This window comes from Ovis aries, chromosome 4 (genome assembly GCF_016772045.2).
Source record: "Ovis aries strain OAR_USU_Benz2616 breed Rambouillet chromosome 4, ARS-UI_Ramb_v3.0, whole genome shotgun sequence".
NCBI lineage: Eukaryota > Metazoa > Chordata > Mammalia > Artiodactyla > Bovidae > Ovis > Ovis aries.
The window spans coordinates 90,710,560-90,732,584 of record NC_056057.1 but is presented as its reverse complement, the minus strand read 5'-3'; the positions used below and the strand labels follow the sequence as shown (position 1 = coordinate 90,732,584).

Below are 22,025 nucleotides of genomic sequence, written 5' to 3'. Positions count from 1 at the left end.
CATGATGTCCCAAGGTTTTAGAGATTACCTCTCAGAAACTGAGGGCAAAGGCCAGTGAGGTTAAATTTTTTACTACACACATTGGGAAAAAAATCTGGGATAAAGAGGAGGACAGCTTTTCTTCTGCCTAAGCAGTTTATCCATTTATTAAATAGTTAATGAGCACCTGCACTATGCCAAGTGCTTTTCTTTGTGATAGGAATGTGGCAATGAGTGAAGCAAGCAAACTCCTTTCCCTCCTGGATCTTACAAATAGTAGAGGAGAAAAAGTTAAACAAATAAATATATAGTATATATTATACTGTTTTAAACTTGGCACTTAGTCATTGTACGTGCTTAGTCTGTCTGCTGTCAAGAGAATAGTAAACTTCACTGTGCTCTGCTTATTACTTTTATCATATGTCAAGACAATTTAACTTGATTTTATATGTATCTCAAAGCTGTCTTTAAAGTAATGAATTAGATTTTAGAGTTTAGCACTCTAGTTTATGAATTCTACGATATAAATAGGGTGAAATAGTATAGATGATTTTAATTAGATAATATTCAAATATTTTCACATTGATTATAATTTCTGATCATTTCCTTGTTTCTTCATGTTTTTCTTAAGGAAAATTTCTTCCAGATTCCAGCATCAGAAGTCTTAAACAATGATAATCTTCAGCACAGTATGGAAATGATCATGGATATGTTTTGTCCTCCTGGAGCAAAAATTGGTAGGCAGTAATATTTATTAATGCCATTCATTCTCTCTTGAAATAATACTTAGCTTATGGCTAATCTCTGGACTTTTAGAGGTAAAAAAAGTTTTAAAATTTGAATCCAAATAAATTTATAAAGTAGTTATTGATGAGACTGTATGACCTACCTACTGATGAAGACTGTAGCAACGATAAGACAGTTATGAATCATAATTCCTGAAATGAAAAAAAGATTTTTTATATATTTTGAAATGTATCAGGAGGAGGCAGTTTTGATTGCAAACACATTTGATAAGCTGCTTGTGCATACAAACAGTTGAAATTAAGCCAACGGACGAAATTTTGACAAACATTTCCTGTAAAAAACTCACTTAGCCAGTTCACTGATAAATTGTTCATTCAATATTAACTAATTTCAGATTTTATAAGTTTTTAGTTTGCTAAATATTTTGCTAGCTTTTGTTGTTTTCTGTGTAATATTTGATTCATCAGCCAGTCTTCAAGTCAGATTGCCTTGATTACACCTACTTCTTTTGTGGCCATTATTTCTCTTTGCCTTAAATGTGCAGATCTAAATCATTTTAAGGCAATTTGACTTCTTCTAACAATTTTTCATCAGTAACAGATTTTACCAGCAGCAAATTTAGCTGTTGTCAGTTTAACTTTTATAGTTTGTCTCAAATCAGGTTTTATTTTCCCCTAGTCAGTCTTTGCATTTTATAACAATTCCAAAGAGAGTTTTTGTATATCCATAACTAAGTCTAACTTACATACTTTTATTTGATGTCAGTTTTCATTTTTATTGGCTGTTTGGATTCTTTTGGATAAATATTTGAAAGTAAAACAGTCATATCAAAAAGCATAGATGTGATAGGCTTTTGATACATACCACCAGATGGCTTTTCAAGAGTATTTTCCATCTTCATGGTTCTACCGACAGTATGGGAGAAGCCTGTCTTGCTTGACCCTTGCCAATAATTAGGATTATATTAAGTGTCTTTCAAATTCAAACTTGAAGAAATATTACCAGACTGTTCTAGAAGCTATATATAGATTCACTGTGGTCATGACCAAAGCTTGGAAATGGCACCTGTGGCTGCCATATTGCCTGGACAGAGTACCTGGTACCTGACAGGGCTTTCAGCTAGACAGATGTAAAGGTGAGCTGGTTTTCTTCTCAGTCAGCCAAGAAAAACAAAACGGGGTAGATCAGTAAGCACTCAGCAGGAAAAAAAAGAAAGAAAAGTCCCCACCAGGGACTTCCCTGGTGGTCCAGTGGTTGAGAATCTTCCTTCCAGTGCAGGAGACAAGCGTTCAATTCCCGGCTCAGGAAGATCCCACATGCCACGAGGCAGCTAAGCCTGTGTGCTTGTAACTGCTGAGCCTGCACTTCAGAGGCTCCTGTGGCTCAATTGCTGAAACCCATGTGCTCTAGAGCCTGTGCTCTGCAACAGGAGAAGCCACCACAATGAGAAGCCCATGCACTGCAAAGAAGAGTAGCTCCCTCTCTCTGTAACTAGAGAAGCAAGCCCAAGTACAGCAAAGACCCAGCACAGCCAAAAAATAAAATTTAAAAAAGTTGGGAATGACTTAGATTACTACCTATGATATCAAATATTTTGAAAACCCTACATTGTGACTTTTTCATGTTATTCGGGAAAAATTCAGATTAGTCAGAATTGCTGCAAAACAGTAACATGAAGCCACTGTGTATTTGAAAGAACAGATGATGTTAAATTTGGTGAGTGTATTTATTTACTTCTCAAGCTAAATTAAATATGTTAATTTTACTAGTTAAGTGTTACGCTTAGATACATATTTCAGAGTTATTTGTTTAGTTTTAATGATTCACTATCACTTCATTTTTTGATTTGTAGATGCATATCCATGGCTGGAATTCTTCATCAGGTCATATAATGTCACAAGTGGAAAGGAGCAGCAGATATGCTATCAGATTTTTGATACTACAATTGCAGATGATGTTATCTAATTTTGACATTCAGCTTAGAGCATATGAAATATTGTAATTTTAGAAAACATTACCATTTTCTATGAGATTGCTATAAAACACATGATACATCTAATTCTATAGTTTGTTTTCCATTTTAGCCAGTTTTTTTGTTTGTTTGTTTGTTTTGACCAATAGGCATTGTGTTATCTTAATGCCCTCTTGTAAGTTCAAAATGTTCCTATTGCTCAGAATCTCCAATATGATATCTGTGAGAGGTATAAAAGAGAGACATCAAATAAATAAGGACTGTGTTTTCACTTACTCTTGACTCTTCTTTCAGAGAAGCTATTTTGCTACCTTGCCCTAACAGTTGGAGTAGGAAATGGCAACCCACTCCAGTATTCTTGCCTGCGAAATTCTGTGGACAAAGGAGCTTGGGGGACTGCAGTCCATGGGGTCACAAAGAGTTGGACCCAACTGAGCTGCTGAGCATGAGCACCCTAAAAATCCTCCCCCTGTTGGTTTTTCCATGTGTCACCCACTGATTTCTCTGCCATGCACCATCCCTGGTTGAACTGCTTTTTCTGAAGAAAAAACATCAGCATTACATCAGCCATGTGGATGATTTTAACAAGCCTGTTGACTTAGGAAATGTCCTCACCTTAAACCTTCAACTTTTACTGAATGCAAGGACTTGATTTGTTTCATTTTTGTGCAAAGGGATCTGCTTAAGCAAGTACTCCTTGAAGAAGTGCTTTTCTGCGTGAGGTGCAGTGTGCTTGAAAGAGTGATTTGCTTTAAGTGAAAGTAGTGGAATTGCTTTCCTCAGGTGCTGACTTTGACCCGTTGAGGATAACTCTATTTTTTTAGACTCATGTGCTTTGATTGCTTGTTTCTCTAGATGATACTAGAAGTTATTCCATTTCTTCTCAATCTAATCAAGTGGTCAAATTTGCAGTGTTCGTGGTTTACTTGTATTAACCTTTTTGTTAGGATCTTATGTAAAATATACTTCTATTTCAGGTTGAACATTAGGAGAAAAATTAACTCAGTATGGTAGTCTGCTTTTTACCTGATGATATTTGTTAAATTTAAAATCATGAGTATTCACTTTTATACAAATACTTGTATATATTTGTATATATGTAAAAATTTGTGTATGTTATTTGCTGACAACTGAAAGATACAGATCTGCCTAGTTCAGTATTAATAAAGAACAGATGAGTATATAATTTCAACTGTTTTTATTTATTTGCCCTATGTTGAGCTGAGGCATGATTGGAAGTGAAGAGTCAAAGCAAATGTATCAATATAACAGATATTTAGGACTGTCCATGCACCAAGTACCATACTAAGTAAGTACTTAATTTGTATTTTGGGCTTCTCTGATGGCTCAGATGGCAAAGAATCTGCCTGCAATGCAGAAGATCCAGGTTTGATCCCTGGGTCAGGAAGATCTCCCAGAGAAGGGAATGGCTGCTCACTTTAGTATTCTTGCCTGGAGAATGCCATGGACAGAGGAGCCTGTTGGGCTACAGTCATGGGGTCACAAAGAGTCAGACATGACTGAGTGACTGACATGTATTTTAGTTTCAGGCAACCCATTTTCCTGATAAGAAAACTGAGACTTGACAAGCTGATTTGCCTAAGTGTATACAGTTATTGTCAGTCAGCACTTGAATTCACACTGTCTCTGCTCAGAGGCTGCACTGCTAATAACCACCCCAGGATTCTGGAGCAAAAGCTAGCATGGGATTTTTCTGCAAGTGAGTTCTCCCTTAAATATCTGAAGTAACATTGGAGATAGGTTAAAAGAGGAGTCAGTGATGTGTTCTCTTATACTAACTAAAAGGTTTTTCACACACTATTGACAAAAAGGGATTGGATATCTGATTTCCTCTGTTCACAATAACTCTAAATTAGAGCTCCTAAATGCCCATCTCCCCCCATCACCAAATTGTCAGCATGTTCAAGACAGTGAAGGAAACTGATGCTGCTGTTTTAAGCCAGAAAGAAAAACACCAATACAGTATACTAACACATATGTATGGAATTTAGAAAGATGGCAATGACGACCCTGTATGCAAGACAGCAAAAAAGACACAGATGTGTATAACGGACTTTTGGACTCAGAGGGAGAGGGAGAGGGTGGGATGATTTGGGAGAATGGCATTCTAACATGTATACTATCATGTAAGAATCGAATCGCCAGTCTATGTCTGACGCAGGATACAGCATGCTTGGGGCTGGTGCATGAGGATGACCCAGAGAGATGTTATGGGGAGGGAGGTGGGAGGGGGTTCATGTCTGGGAACGCATGTAAGAATTAAAGATTTTAAAATTAAAAAAAAATTTATTAAAAAAAAAGAGTTTAAATCAAACTCTTGATTCAAAACATTGGAGGAAAAAAGTGTTAAGAACCATACAGTTGAGTCGTGTGTTTCAGTGTTGGTGGTACGCTAGGGAGACAAGAGTGAGAGAGGCATTTTCTCTTCCTTTTGGAAGCACTCAGTCTAGGGGAGTAGAGGTCAGAGGTGCAGTGGGTACCACAGGTGTCAGCCTGGGCTGTCTTGTTAATAAAGTAACTCTTCCTATGAGTTTTCATGCTTTATCTTTGTTTGTTTTGATAAACCCCAAAACTGTCATCGTTTGTTTTGTTTTCAAAATTGTCACTTTTGAACAAAAAGAGTTTGTCAGCCACTAGTGTTTATCCAGTGATCTATGTACCTTACCCTAATCGGGAACCCTAAGTTTTAGAGGAGTTCCATTTCTGGAGCAACAACTAGACAATAGTTCATTGTGCCCAGGTTGAAACCCTTTCCCTTTTGTGGTGCCTGTGAATTGTAGTAGAAACTTCCCACCAGACTTTAAATTACATAAACCAAAGAACGCAGTTTGTGTTCAGCCTCTTCCTCAGTTTCTAGTCTCCACAACTTCCATTGTTTCAGACACTAGTAGATCAACTCTTGAGACCCCTGCCCTGTTGTGTATGAGGAAGAGAGTGCATGTCTTAGAAAATCTGAGGCAGTTGATCCTTCCTTATCTAGATGTGACGATGAAAGTACCTGCTCGCAGGCTGTTTCTGTGGCCACCCTCACACAGCCTTATTTGAAGGAATTATACCTGCCAAGGAGTGCATCATTCCCCACTTCTTTTTACCCTGGTCACGTTGTTGCACACTGGGCGTTGTTTCTAAATAAATAGAGAAATGTGGGTGTTGATAGTCTAGAAGGAGCTGAATACATGTCTGACTACCTGGAAAAGCAGTTGCCACACAATACTGGCTGCTGGATTTTTGAATTCTGTCCCCAAGTTTGGGGCTACCCTGGTGTCTCAGGAATAAAGAATCTTCCAGCAGTGTAGGAGACACAGGTTCCATCCCTGAGTCAGGAAGATCCCCTGGAGAAGGAAATGGCTCTCGCCTGGGAAATCCCATGGACAGAGGAGAGTTGAGAGCTACAGTCCAGGGGGTTGCAAGCAAGTCGAACTGGGCTTAGCAACTAAACCACCTCCCAAGCTACTTGCACTCACAGGACTGGACCAAAATCTTCATCCCGCCTGCTTACCAGTTTACTGCCATTTTGTTTCCAAAGTGAAAGCATACGTTTGTCACTAATTGTGACTCTCAATCCAGCCAACTCTCTTCTTTACCTTCTGGAAACTCACTGGTACCTGGGAAAAACACTACATTATTTGATTATTTTCAGTGTCTTGAATTTTGACCATGCATTTCATTGAGTTTTGCTTTTATCCAGCCCTTTTTAAAAATAAAAGTACTATGTACTTGTAAAAGTTTGAAACGGCATAAGCTATGTAAGTTTGCATTAATTGCTGGTTTAACTAGCAGCCCAGAGGAAAACACTTTGAATAATTTGGTATCCCAGACTGTTTTTCCTGAGAACAACTATGTATATATATACATCTTTAAAGTAGCATCATGTTACGAATATATTTCTGCAACTTGCTTCTATCACTTTGTAGACTTTTTTTGTCAGTACACATTAAGGGGGCTTCGTTGGTGGCTCAGGATGGTAAAGAATTTGCCTGCAATGCAAGAGACCTGGGTTTGATCCCTGAATCAGGAAGATTCCCTGGAGAAGGAATGGCTATCCACTCCAGTATTCTTGCCTGGAGAATTCCATGGAGAGAAGAGCCTGATGGGCTACATTCCATGGGGTTGCAAAGAGTCAGACACAACTGAGTGACTAACACACACACACATATAAGGAGAAACTTGTTTGTAATCATCCAGTAAGGTTTTAGTGGGCAGTTATTACAGTTTAGACTGTTTTATTTGGTATTCTTTTCCCTTTGGGCTTCCCTTGTGGCTCAGCTGGTGAAGAATCTGCCTATAATGTGGGAGACCTGGGTTTGATACCTGGGTTGGGATGATCCCCTGGAGAAGGGAAAGGCTACCCACTCCAGTATTCTGGAATTTTATTAAAAACTTTGATTAAAAGTTTTTTTTTAAGAGTTTTCCCTTTAAATAAATCAGCCCCTGGGACCTCATTTCACTCTTACCCCCCGGGGTTTTTCAAGTGATCAGAATTTGGAAAGCCTGTCCATACTTCCTAATACAGGTTAAGACTCTGCCATGGACATAGCTGCCTTGATATATTATTCTATGCTTTTTTAAAGAATTCATTGTGAAAAAGTTATGTTAATGTAAAAAAAAGGAAAATGCCTCCTGTAGCGCTTTTCATTAGGAAATTCAGGCTCTTTGATGGCTATGATGAGTCACGCTCAAGTTCTAGAGCATCATTTTAGGTGAAATGAAAAAAAAATTCTTCCTCTTTTGGCCCTTCAGGGTCTCTGGATAATGTCAAAGCCTCCCACCTACTCTAGGAAAGGCGGAGTGATCTTTCTTCTCCACCCTCTGGTACTTGGAAATAATATCAAAACTCACCAGGGTGCTCAGGTATGTGAGATCATATCTTTTGGTAGTCAGGAAATGAATCAGTAGCACTCTATTATTGTTCCCTTCAGTATTGTGATTTAAGCTGTTAGGAAACGTGAGCTCACTTAGGATTTCAAAGTGAAGATCATCTTACAAGGAGATTAATGTCCCTTCTATTCAAGACTGCTTTTGATGGGTAGAAAAGCATTAGGCATCAATTACAATGATAAAGATAATGCATCAATGTATAAGGGAGCATTCCCTCAGATGTGCCGATTGGTGAAACATGGATAGTTCAGAGACTCCTCTACTATTTTTAGACCATAGCAACATCCTGATGAATGTCTGTCTTGTTCCCCTTGAAATCTAGGCCGCAAAGTCACATTGGTATTCGTGTGTGCATGTGAGTGTATGCTCACGTTTATTCTCTGCTTTGAGTTCACTTTGCAGGGCACTGTGTTGGAATTTACTTGACAACCTTAACCCACAACGGTCAAAGCAAGACATTTTCAACTTGTGTGAAAATTTTCTTTTATTTCATCTATTCCACAGTACTTTGAAGATGTGGAGCATGTGTTTACTGAAAGCCTTATCATCTATTAATAAAATATTCTATCAAATATTGTTGCAGTTTCTAAATAGGTACCTTTTCATATATAACCCTGAAACCCTGGTATATACATTTTTTGCTTTTTTTTTGTACCTTCAGAATGATTTTTCCCTGCTGTGCAATATGGATTCCCAGATAAAGCCAATTTGTCTTTACATAAAACTATCCCTCAGCAGATTTTTGTCCTCCATTAGAGGGCAAAGTCTTTGTAGAATTTCTCTTGCCAAGTATAGCTACCTCTTAAATGATTTTCTGTCCCAAGTTGCTGTAAGTGTTAATAAGAAAGGTAATGCATTTAAAAATCACAATTGCTGAAGTCAGGTGAAAACACTGCTTGTGATAGGTAGGCATGGTTGTGGTTTTATGGGGTTGTGTGGGAAGTACTATGGGCTTTCCTGTGGCTCAGACAGTAAAGCCTGCAATGTGGGAAACCCAGGTTCAATCCCCGGGTTGAGAAGATCCCCTGGAGAAGGGAATGGCTACCCATGCCAGTATTCTTGCCTGGAAAATTCCATGGACAGAGAGTCCTGGTAGGCTGCCGTCCATGGGGCTGCAAAGAGTTGGACACGACTGAGCCACTAACGATTTCTCTTAGGAAGTCCTATGTGCTTATTCCCCATGGTTCTTGAATGTTAAACTTGCCCTTAAATTTTGGAATCATTAACAAATACTTCTGCACAATGATCAAAGCTTACATGGAGGTTAGATCAAGAATACAGAGTAGGCATTTAAAAGTCAGCTCACGCATTTACATTCATTTATAATTCATATTGTGTTTATTCAAGGAAGAGTTGGATGTGGTTTACAATAAAACAGAAACATGGGACACAGCCTTCGGAAATAGAGCAAGAAGACAAGAACTAAATAAGTAAAGAGAAGAGTGTTAAAACAATTCAAAATTCCAAACCTATGGGCTACTGCAGGTTTTGGACAATACTAATACATGAACATATAACAGGTTACGTAGTTCTTATTAAATAATAAGAATTACATCTTTTTTTAGATACAACCTTTTATTAACCTTAATTTGAAGACAGGGTAGATTTTTAAACACATGAAACAACAGTGATTTGGGGATTAATAGTACTTATTTTAAAACTTGATCCAGAATGGTGGGAGGTAAGCTTTGAAAATGAAAGAGAGTAAGGGAATTTTCCACTGGCTATCTACATTTTGGTTCTTATATGAGGCACTTGTGTTTACTATTAATGATTAAAGTGTTTCAAATAGCTATGCATATTCAAGAATTACTAGACACATTAATGAATTAACATGGGGAAAAAAGTCAATTCCCTTCTGATATAAATATCACTGAGAAAATTAGCTTTTTAACTTTTTCTTTTTTAGTCGCAGGTAATGAAATGAAAGAGATGTCGTGTTCAGTGTTTCATGTCAAGAATAATGTGGGTTTTAATGAATCACAGTTCTTTGCAAGTTAATGTGCTCCCGTATTTCACCTTCAGTGTTCCAGGGAAGGAACTTACTTTAGTCATAAGCAAAAGACGCTCCACACTGGTGCCCAACTGGGAATTTGTTGGGAAAAGTATTTTATCTTTATCAGATTTACTGAGCACTAGCTGCCCAAACAGGACTTCCCTGTAGCTCAAACGGTAAAGAACCTGCCTGCAATGCAGGAGACCAGCATTTGATCCCTGGGTTGGGAAGTTCCTCTGGAGAAGGGAGTGGCAATCCACTCCAGTATTCTTGCCTGGAGAATCCCATAGACAGAGAAGCCTGGCGGGCCACACTCTGTGGGGTCGCAAAGAGTCGAACACAACTGAGCGACTAACACACACAGCTGCCCAAACAGGCTTCCCTAGTGGCTCAGCAGTAAAGTTCTCCCTGCAATCCAGGAGACCCAGGTTCAATCCTTGGATTGGGAAGATCCCCTGGAGGAGGGCATGGCAACCCACTCTAGTACTCTTGCCTAGAGAATCCCATGAACAGAGGAGCCTGGTAGACTGCTGGCCATAGGGTTGCACAGAGTCTGACATGACCGAAGCAATTAAGAATCAGCGGCAGTGGCGGCAGCTGCCCCAAACAATAGATCTCGTCATCTTGATGCCTCTTTCATTCACAGCCCACATCCAATCCATCTGAAAAATCATCATGGATTGCTCTTAAAAATTCATCCAGAATTTGACCCCTTCTTAGTGCTTCCTCTGCTACCACACTGCCCATACAGCCATCTTCTCCTGCCTTGACTGCAGCCATATTCCCCAACTGGTCTTCCTGCTTCTGCAGTTTCCCCACATGGAATAGTCTCTGTTCAGCAACTGGACTGATTGATTAAAATGTAAGATGGATGCCATCATTTTCCAGTGTTTTCTAATGTCACACAGAGTGAGCTTACCATGGCCTTCCCCACCCAGTGTGATCCATTTCCTTACTACCTCTCTGATGTCTTCTACTATTTCATTTTTCCTCTCAACCTTCTCCAAACACTAGTTCCCTTGTTTGCACTTTGTAACTTGATGTTGTTACTTTATTCTGGACATTGTTGAACTCTTCCAGGTTCCATGGTTCATCCCACCACATGCTCCATGGCATAGAGACTTTATAGGAAGGCCCTCCCTCATTGTGTAAAGACCTCTCTACCCCATCAGGCTTCATCCCCCTTTCCTGACTTGTTTTTCTCCATCGCACCTATCCACCTGACATCTATTTTGGTAGTTCATACTGTTTCCCTTTCCCAACAAAACATGAACTCAGAACACAAGGCGTTTGATTTGTTCATTGCTGTTTACCTAGTGCCTAGAAGTTCCTGGCATGTAATCGTTGCCTAGTAATATTCCTAGAACCAACAAAATATTTGTAATTCAAATCTGAGAATACTAGAATTCACTAGCACCTATGGTGATACTTGGGGAAGGAAATGGCAATCCACTCCAGTATTCTTACCTGGAAAATACCATGGACAGAGGAGCCTGGTAGGCTAGCCCATGGAATTGCAAAGAGTTGGACATGCCTGAGCAACTTCACTTTCTTTCACTTATGGTGATACTACCACTTAAACTGATTTCTGGCACCCAGAAATTTGCCTTTAAAAATAAAAGCCTAGGGTGCTTCTAAGTCGCTTCAGTCATGTCCAACTCTGTGTGACCCCATAGACGGCAGCCCACCAGGCTCCTCTGTCCCTGGGATTCTCCAGGCAAGAACACTGGAGTGGGTTGCCATTTCCTTCTCTAAAAAACCTAGGGTAACTTTGATATAAAATGAACAAAGTTTCTGTAGGTCCGAGGCTCAGCAATTTGCATTTTTAGCAATCTCCCTTTCAAGTAAAATATTCAGAGCTATTACTTTACAAATTATTTAGAGTACAGGGTCTGTATCTCTTGGCTTCATTTATTTTATCTGCCTGGTCTTGAAAGCATTTGAGTTGAAGCACCTTAAACTAGAATCTAAACCAGTCTGTGGGTTTTAGGCTTGACTTCATATTATAATCACCCAAGAGGGAGCTTTAGCAGCATCAAATCCTGGGGCTCTCCTCAGGACTGCATAGATTCAGCCCCCATCTGCACCCCAATCTAGTTGTTGACCATAGACAAATTGGTTAGCCTCTCATGAAAACTGAGAATAGTAATAGTGCCCACCTCAGAAAACCATGGAGTGGGGAGAGGGCAGGGGACAGTGGATTAAATGAAAGAATAAATAAGTAAATAGGTAAAACACTTAGAATCTGGCACATAGGAAATCTTAATAAAGGATTAGATACGATTGCTAAACTTTGATGACAAAAACTAAGCTTTATTGCTATTCCCTTTTTTAAAAAAAATGTCTTTATTCTTCTACTTTAGAATCCTTAACATCCAAGCAAGCTCTGCTGCAGTTGTGACAAAGAAAAAGAACCACACGCTTGGGGTCCTTCCAGCCCAGTCCCGTGTAGCCATTACAAAAAAGGGAATGGGATGAATATCACTGGACCAGTGAACCAAAGAATCCTCTCCTAGGAGTAATATCTTGGATAATTTCCTTATTTCAAATCCCGTTTTCTCAGTATCTCACTTTTCCTTTTTTCCTTTTCTTTACTCTGCCACAGGTATATAGGATCTTAGTTCCCTGACCAGGGATCGAACCTGTGCCCCTGCAATGGAAGCACAAAGACTTAACCATTGGACCATGAGGAAAATCCCTCGATATCTCATTTTTATTGTGAAAAATATAGAGAAACAAAGAAATGCAAGTTAAACCTGGGCTTGTATGACTGATTTTTACTTTTAAATAGAGAATAGCTTGACTAAGTGACAAGAGGAGGACTCTGAACATTGCTCAGTGTGCAGTCACTGGGAAAGGTGAAAAATATGTTTTCTGATTTAAAAAAAACACAACTCTGAAACAATGGTGGGAAACGAAGAAAGGAAAAATTGTATATAATTTTATGGAAGACTTTTTGCAGTATAGTCAATTTGAAAAAGTCTCTTCAGTTTCTGCATCTTAGACACTTAAAATACAAATAAAGCTATGGATTTCCCAATGCCTGTATCATTCAAAAATAGTTATATTTAATAAGTCTTTCACTAGCCATTATTTGTTTTTCAGAGAGTCATCAAGAAAGTTTCTTTTTAATATTGGATAGTATCTAATTTTGGAATGGGCTTATATAACTCCACATACCTGTCTCTTTTTCATGTAATGGAGCTTTGAACAAAGAATAATGATGTAATACACTGCTAGTGTTGAATCCCTATAGTTTTAGCTGAATCTAAATGCAAATCAAAGTGCATTTTTTATACTGGTGTATCTGGTGAGATATTTTAAATGCTTATTTTATGGTTCCACAGACTATAACTGACACCTCTTTGAAGGCACTGCATTTTCAATATTGAATCTGCAAAATTAGTTTCTACTCTCAGATTTAAAAAAAAAAAAAAGCATGTGATACATATCGTAATTTATCTACCTCAGAAAATAAGACTTGGTTATTACAGGTAGGACACATATTAGGTACTTAAAATTTGCTAAAACCTGGCTTCTGTGTATCGCTGTCTTTCTCACATAATACTTACTTATAGTAAGATAGTGGTAAAACAAATCTCTCAGTACTAGACCACACCTGCAGGATCATGGCATTCTGCTGTCTTCCTAGGTGGCCCTAGTGGCAAAGAATCTGCCTGCCAACACAGGAGATGTAAAAGATGTGGGTTCAGTCCATGGGTTGAAAAGATCCCCTGGACTAGCAAATGGCAACCCACTCCAGTATTCTTGCCTGGAAAATAAGGGAAACCAACACTGCAAACATTCATAGCATGATTTTCCTCAGTTCAGTTCAGTTCAGTCGCTCAGTCTTGTCCGACTCTTTGCGACCCCATGAATAGCAGCACACCAGGCCTCCCTGTCCATCACCAACTCCCAGAGTTCACTCAAACTCACATCCATCGAGTCAGTGATGCCATCCATCCATCTCATCCTCTGTCGTCCCCTTCTCCTCCTGCCCCCAATCCCTCCCAGCATCAGAGTCTTTTCCAATGAGTCAACTCTTTTCGCATGAGGTGGCCAAAGTACTGGAGTTTCAGCTTCAGCATCATTCCCTCCAAAGATATTCCAGGGCTCATCTCCTTCAGAATGGACTGGTTGGATCTCCTTGCAGTCCAAGGGACTCTCAAGAGTCTTCTCCAACACCACAGTTCAAAAGCATCAATTCTTTGGCGCTCAGCCTTCTTCACAGTCCAACTCTCACATCCATATATGACCACAGGAAAAACCATAGCCTTGACTAGACAGAACTTTGTTGGCAAAGTAATATCTCTGCTTTTCAATACGCTATCTAGGTTGTTCATAACTTTTCTTCCAAGGAGTAAGTGTCTTTTAATTTCATGGCTGCAGTCACCATCTGCAGCCATTTTGGAGTCCCCAAGAATAAAGTCTGCCACTGTTTCCACTGTTTCCCCATCTATTCTCCATGAAGTGATGGGACCAGATGCCATGATCTTCGTTTTCTGAATGTTGAGCTTTAGGCCAACTTTTTTGCTCTCCACTTTCACTTTCATCAAGAGGGTTTTTAGTTCCTCTTCACTTTCTTCCATAAGGGTGGTGTCATCTGCATATCTGAAGTTATTGATATTTCTCCCGGCAATCTTGATTCCAGCTTGTGCTTCTTCCAGCCCAACGTTTCTCATGATGTACTCTGCATATAAGTTAAATAAGCAGGGTGACGATATACAGCCTAGATCCACTCTAAATAGATCAATGTCTTTTTGGAAAGTTAAAATCCACTTCATATTTGCCTTAATCACTGGCTCTTTACCAAAAATTCCTGTCTGTCTAAAGAATACCTTGTGAAAGACTAAACCTCTTTTAGAAGAGCTTCAGTTCTTTGGTTTAAAGCCTTAGACCTTCATAAAAAGCAAAGAAGCCTGGAAAGAAGACAACACTTCATGTTGTTATGAATATTTAAAATTAGTATAAAATTTTCAGTGATGTTTTATTGGAAATAGAGGACTGGACAGAGTTCCCAAGCACAGGAGTAAGAAGCCCACATCACACAACTCTGGGGATCACCTCTAAGGCATGGGATCAACTCTGGGCACCAATCTCTAAGAAGTTTGCAGTACTAGAAGATGTGGTTGTTTACCCTGCCTCTCACCTACTGGGATTCAACAAACTGGGTATCCAGTCCTAGCCTTCACACTAATTCACTTAACTCCTCTGGACTCTCATATTTATAGACCATTTGTTTCCAAGTTTTCACCACTGGTTAGTTTATAAAGATTATACCTGTGAAATTTCATCTATTAAATAAGAATTTGTTTCTTGTTTTTATTAAAAACAACACTAAATAAAAGTTTTTGGTCTGATTAATATAACTAAGTGCTGTCTAACTAAATTCATATAATCCTGAACAAAGTTAAAGAATCAGAGCAGATTGCTCACGAGTCATTGTAGGTTTTAAGCATTTTGAAAAGTTGAAAATGGTTTAAGAAACCCATTTTCTACCCCTTCTTCCTTTAAAGTCCTCTATGCCTGCAATGTGGGAGACCCGGGTTCAATCGCTGGGTCAGGAAAATCCCCTGGAGAACGAAATGGCAACCCACTCCAGTACTCTTGCCTGGAAAATCCCATGGACAGGGGAGCCTGGTAGGTTATTGTCCATGGGGTCGCAAAGAGTGGGACACAACTGAATGACTTCACTTTCACTTTTCACTTTCAGTAGTTCAGAAGTCCAGATTGTAAACCAGTGAACCAGGATGATCTTTAAAATCCCTCCTAGTTCTGACATTTCTTTGATTTAATGAATCTTGGTTTCACTTTCACAGTTGTGGTTGGTTTAGTCACTAAGTCATAGCCAAGTCTTTGCAACCCCATGGACTGTAGTAGCCAGCCAGGCTCTTCTGTCCATGGGATTTCCCAGGCAATAATACTGGAGTGTGTTGCTGTTTCCTTCTCCAGGAGATTTCTCAACCCTGGGATCAAACCCAGGTCTCCTGCACTGAGGGCAGATTCTCTACATTTTGCCAGAGACACTTACCTTTATTCACTTTCACAGTTCCTTTACTGTTGGGTTCCTTTCCTCTTCCAAATTGAGAATTTCTCTTTGGAATTTGAAAGATCTTTCTTGGAGAAATTTAGATCGTCTGTGTTCATTTCAGTGTTTTAAGAAAGGGGAAAATTACTTACTTAGATCCTTCTTCATTTAATGGAACTTTTTTACAATTAATTTCAATCTGTAACATTGAACACTAGTGTTCTGGCAAACCAAAATGGAGTCATTAATATTCTTTAAACGCCTGGCAGGTGATTTAGGAAATAGGTGTTATTTTAAATGGAAATTTACAGACTTAAAGAAATAATAGTGTACACTCAAATAACCCTTTACAATTTATAATTCACTTCCATAGAGTACAGACTGGCAGTATTGATTTGCCCTGGACACTCCTATCTTCTTTCTCCAACCTTGGAGTAATAACTCATTTTTTCTATTTGTAGAGAGAAGTCATAAATACGTTTCCATGCCTGCAGTATGAATTAAATAGATAAAGGGATAAATATGCTTTTATAGCATTTATTTAACATCGACGTCTTTCCAGTTTCTCTTTTATGAACTATGAAAAACTGAGAATGACAATAATGCCCCAAAAATGCTATTTAGAAAAAGTGGGAACAACCATAGTGTCCCAGAATATACCGATTAGACAAATTATAAGTTATCCCCCAAATTGTAATATAACACAACCCTCAAATATGTTTTAGAAGAATATTTAAGAAAATACTTATATTTACTGTTATAGGTAAAAAGAAAGGTTTATGCTAACATCTGACCCCATCTGAGTATGTGTATCTATACATTTATTCAATAAGCAAGCATATTTCATGGGTATTTGTTCAGAGCAGTGATGAGAATTGACAATAGAGCTCTCAAAGACAGTTCCTTCCTTCAAAATCATATGCACGCCAACAACTACAGGTAGAACCAACCAGAATGCTAGCAGTTTGAGATTTGTTTTCTTTTCTTGAACCTAACTGTATTTTTCTGAATCCTATGAAGTTCATGCATCGACTCACATTCAAACTAAAGCTTAAATGCTTAAACACATTTTTGTAATTTTACTCATTTTATGCTTAGATGAGGAAAAATTCTAGCAGAAAGAAAGCAGTCTCATTACATCATAGCAATTATAAGAGTCTTCACAACATGTTACTACTCTCTGAAATAAGGAGGAAAACTAATAAAAAGAAAAGAGCACACTATTTTCTGGTATTTTAATTTTGCAACCAAGAGAGGCATTCTTTAAAAATTTAGGGTGGAAGAACTGTATTATATTATTAATGCTTTGGCTATTCAAAATCTGTGTAAAATCACTTAATTCAACATCGTTTCAATAAAGTAGAACACTATGTATAGTCTGTCATTTTTAATTATGCTAAAAATCCCATTTAAAGATCTCAGCAAAGAGTTTATCAATTTATAATTATCATTGGAAAAACTTTTTGATTCCACTAGGCTTCTAGACACAATGCATAATTCAAGAAACCCCTTGCTAATTTTAAGTTAACATCGTGTAAAGTAAGTCTTCTACATTTTTCATAAGCTTCACATTAAGCAGAATTTATTATTTCTTATGCCCTTGATGAGAAGGTTAATTTTTGTTAGGACTTCACAGGACTTATATTAATTTGAATAGAAGTTCAAGTTAATATTAAAAAATTTGACAGGAGCTTTTGACTGCTTTGTCAGTTGTAAATAGGCCATGATTTCAATTATTAACTTTTGTTATAACCTTAAACAAATATCACAAGCTTGTGACAGAGAAACTGAACCTGGGTCTCCTACATTGCAGGCAGATGCTTTACCCTCTGAGCCACCAGGAAAGCAGAGAAAATAATAGTAAACTTGAAATAACCAAGGAAACTCACATTTCTGCTGTCAGTAGACCATTTAAGCCTTATTGCTAAAATTAAGGTAATTGATATATGTCATTGTCTTCCCTTCAGTGATTTTACACAGTGATTACACAGTGATTTTACACATCTTCACACAGTGATGTGCGTGCTGAGTTGCTCAGTTGTGTCCAGCTCTGTGCAACCACATGGACTGTAGACTGCCAAGCTCCTCTGTCTATGGGATTCTCCAGGCAAGAATACTAGAATGGATTTCCATTCCGTTTTCCAGGGGATCTTCCTAAATCCAGCGATGGAACCCACATCTCCTACATTGGTTGGTGGATTCTTTACCACTGAGTCACCTGGGAAGCTTTAGGATTTGATAGGCAGAAAATAATCCATTTGATAAATTTTTCTACAATAATCAAAATTTTCTGTTTCACCCGCTCTGAGCAGATATGATTTGTGTCCTTTGGATTTCTTTATTCCTCCATCAGAAATTCATTTGCAATTGCTTTCCAAAAGGAGAAAGGGATAAGTTTGGGGCTTGTGAATGCTAAAGAATCTTACTGCACACATTACAAATATAAATACTTGCTTTCAACTTCAACAACTTAAAATGTTGACTTTGTTTCAGATGCATAACATTCGAGTATGAAGAAGAATGTCAGAATACTAACTGGTTTTTCTGTGTAGCTACTATCTATATCTCTTTAAAGATCTTTTGATCTCAATCCTGAGTAAAAGGATCAGAAGTTCTATGAGATCAGTCTTGCATTAAATCCAAACCAAATTGTCCTTGTTCTTGTCCTGTCTTATCCTGATAGAAAAAATAAGCTAAAAAAAATCCTGACTATTGGAAAGTCAGTATTTGTCTAAAAGTTAAAAACCATGAGTGAATGTAGATGGGTTTAGAAATCTATGATCTCATAATTTGTTTCTTTATTTAAGCTCTTATTAGGTAATCAGTTTTCCTGGATAGTTTATCTGGTTTATTTAGGAGGGTCTTTGTCCATTCATTTAACATATATGCATGAATCTGCCATGTAACAATAATAATTCATAATCCATTGTACTTATCAAGAACAAATTGAATAACTCTTTATGTGTGAGATTCTGAATAAGAATGGAAATATCTCATGGGCCAGAAATGCCCTCATAATTGAGAAGTCACCTGGACTCAAATATCTTACTGGTTTTGGCATTAATTTAGCACATGGATCTACCACAGAAGCCTACTTCATTGCATTGTATTTTTTTTCAAGTTCAAGAATAAATATATTTACCATCTTTGAAGTATTACCTATCTTCTGCAGTGAACTTTTATAAGAACTAAAGAAACTTTTGTGACATTTACCAAGCTATTTTTATGTTATAAAACTATTTTAAAGTATTTTCATTAAGGTAAGCAGAAAAGTCAAGATCTTAGAAATCTTCATTTTCTGGTCTCAAATGCAAATACATTTGGCCTTTAAATTTTCTCCATAATTTAAATCAAAATAATGAAGATTATTTATAATTTTTAGGCCTCTAATAAAAACACATTGGGTTGGCCAAAAATTTTATTTGGGTTTTTCTGTAAGATGTTATGGAAATTGTTGGCCAACCCAATAATTATTCCATAGTTTTATTCAAACACTTATATAATCTAATTATTTTTAAAAATCTTTGATCTACCTAGAATTTATTTTGGTGTAAGACATGAGATACACTGCAACTTTCTCAATTTATTAGAATGTTGCCTCTAGCATATAAAAAACAAACCAAAACCAAAATACAAGATCCTGTGTATTTTGTCAATAACTGAACTTTCCATTCTTTCCTATTGGTCTCTTATAATAAAGAATATCTTTTTCATAACCATAGTTAACATCATGACTTAAAAAAGAATTATAGGGAGCACTTCCTTTATATTTAGGAAAAATAGAAGTATGCATTATGATTCTATAACTTCTTAAAGTTCTGGAGATCATGGCCAATGTACTAACTTATCAAGCAAACCCAGCAGTATAAATATAGGAAAAGAAAACATTTAAATATTTGCAAAAATCTCTATGACATTAGAAAAGCCTAGTGCTGAGAAACTTAACATTAGAACGAACCGCAGCAACTCAGCAAATAAGCAGAACAAAGTTTAATATTCCCAAATCATGAGTTTTCTTAAATATCAGTGAGACTAGATAAATGTTTTGAGATTATCATTTGTTTTTTCTAAGTTTTCCCTTTATCTTCCCCACCTCCACCTCACCCCCACCCCCGGCCCTGCTCCCCGCTCCCTGGCTTAGCTCATCAAGAATCTCTCTCCAATGCGGGACACCTGTGTTCGATCCCTGGCTTGGGAAGATCCCCTAGAGAAGGGAAAGGCTACTCACGCTAGTATTCTGGCCTAGAGAATCCCTTGGACTGTATGGTCCATGGGGTCGCAAAGAGTTAGACACTACTGAGTGACTTTCACTTACTGTAGTTCATTTATTCAGAAACACTGACTGAGCAGGAAGCAAAAATGGCTTGTAATATGTTCTGACTTCCTTCTGTCCAGAGATTTTTGAGTAATAATACTTAGGAGAATGTGAAGAGTTTATGGGGAAGGTAAAGGGAAGAGTGTGCGGTGTGCTGCAATTATATTATTAAGGTAGTAGAAGTCTTACAGCTCAACATTCAGAAAACGAAGATCATGGCATCTGGTCCCATCACTTCATGGGAAATAGATGGGGAAACAGCAGAAACAGTGTCAGACTTTATTTTGGGGGGCTCCAAAATCACTGCAGATGGTGACTGCAGCCACGAAATTAAAAGACGCTTACTCCTTGGAAGAAAAGTTATGACCAACCTAGATAGTATATTCAAAAGCAGAGACATTACTTTGCCGACTAAGGTCCGCCTAGTTAAGGCTATAGTTTTTCCTGTGGTCATGTATGGATGTGACAGTTGGACTGTAAAGAAGGCTGAGCGCCGAAGAATTGATGCTTTTGAACTGTGGTGTTGGAGAAGACTCCTGAAGGTCCCTTGGACTGCAAGGAGATCCAACCAGTCCATTCTGAAGGAGATCAACCCTGGGAGTCCTTTGGAAGGAATGATGCTAAAGCTGAAGCTCCAGTACATTGGACACCTCACAAGAAGAGTTGACTCATTGGAAAAGACTCTGATGCTGGGAGAGATTGGGGGCAGGAGGAGAAGGGGACGACCGAGGATGAGATGGCTGGATAGCATCACGGACTCGATGGATGTGAGTCTGAGTGAATTCCAGGAGATGGTGATGGACAGGGAGGCCTGGCGTGCTGTGATTCATGGGGTCGCAAAGAGTCGGACACGACTGAGCGACTGAACTGAACTGACTGAGAAGTCTAGCTATAGAAAGCCATAGTCCATCTCCTTCCTCCTTTGTATGCATTCTCCACTGCAGCTTAGGATGAGGCTTAAAGATAAATAAATATGTTACATCTGCTCCTGACATGGTGTGAAGCAGTCCACCAGCTCATACTGCCTCCACGAGGCTAGTGTAAGCCTGGAGGGCCAGGGGCTCTGAATTCTTTGCTTCCTTTTAGACTCGATTCTGCCAAGCTCTCATGCACTGGTTTTGAAAACCCAAGATAAGCTCTTCAAATAAGGTAAAGAATCCACCTGCAATGCAGGAGACTTAGGCTCAATCCCGGGTCTGAAATATCCCCTAGAGAAATGGCAACCCACTCCAGTATCCTTGCCTGGTATATATCATGGACAGAGGAGCCTGGGGGGCTACAGTGCATGAGGTCACAAAAACTGGGTACAGCTTAGAGACTAAACCATAACAGACTACCTCCAATGCAATATTGACTTTACTTTTATAATTAAATTTTAAAAAGCTTGTGCTTCTTAGAGTTAATATTTTGATCAAGGCTATATGTTTATTAAAAATACAGGTAAGTAAAGATGAGGCTTTCATGTCTTTATCATTTCTCATTAGTAGGTTTGAGTGGGTCTAGGAAATTGTTTTTTCTTTTCCTCTTTATAACATCAAGTTTTGGATTTGGGTCAACTTGACAGTTATTAACAGTACTTACGTGGTATTACTACAATTATGAACTGTGTGCAATGTTTCTGCTGGCAGTCTTAGGTGAACAGTTATGGAACATGTATCTGGAAGGCCATATCAGGTCACTAATTAAATCAGATGGTAATACTGTATCTTTTAGTATCTTCTGTGTAGCAGGCATGGCCTTCCAGGCAGCACAGTGATAAAAAATCTGCCTGCCAATGCAGGAGACACAAGAGACTCAAGTTCGATCCCTGAGTTGGGAAGATCCCCTGGAGAAAAAAAATGGCAACCTATTCCAGTATTCTTGCCTGGAGAACTCCATGAACAGAAGAGCCTGGCAGGCTACAGTCCATGGGGTCCAAAGAGTCAGACATGATTTAGCATGCATGCATATAGCAGACTCTACAAAGAAATAAATGTTAATAACATATAATCTCATAATCTATTTAGGCAAACAGAACATAACCTTTCAGGAGAAGATGACCATGTTACATAACAGGGGTTCCAGTCTCCTCCAGGATTGGATTTGTTCA

At 38.4% G+C, this 22,025-nt stretch overlaps 1 protein-coding gene across 7 annotated transcripts in view; it reads left to right on the top strand.

Moving 5' to 3' along the window:
• POT1 (protection of telomeres 1) overlaps positions 1-3,884 on the top strand; it is a 95,144-nt gene extending 91,260 nt beyond the window's left edge. For all 7 annotated transcript variants that reach the window (XM_004008031.6, XM_012177076.5, XM_042248766.2 and 4 more), the window contains 2 exons: positions 611-716; positions 2,579-3,884. In XM_004008031.6, coding sequence (XP_004008080.1) covers positions 611-716; positions 2,579-2,691 — 219 coding nt within the window. In that variant the 3' untranslated portion in view covers positions 2,692-3,884. The remainder of the gene's footprint in view (positions 1-610; positions 717-2,578) is intronic.
• Positions 3,885-22,025: the final 18,141 nt, after the last annotated feature.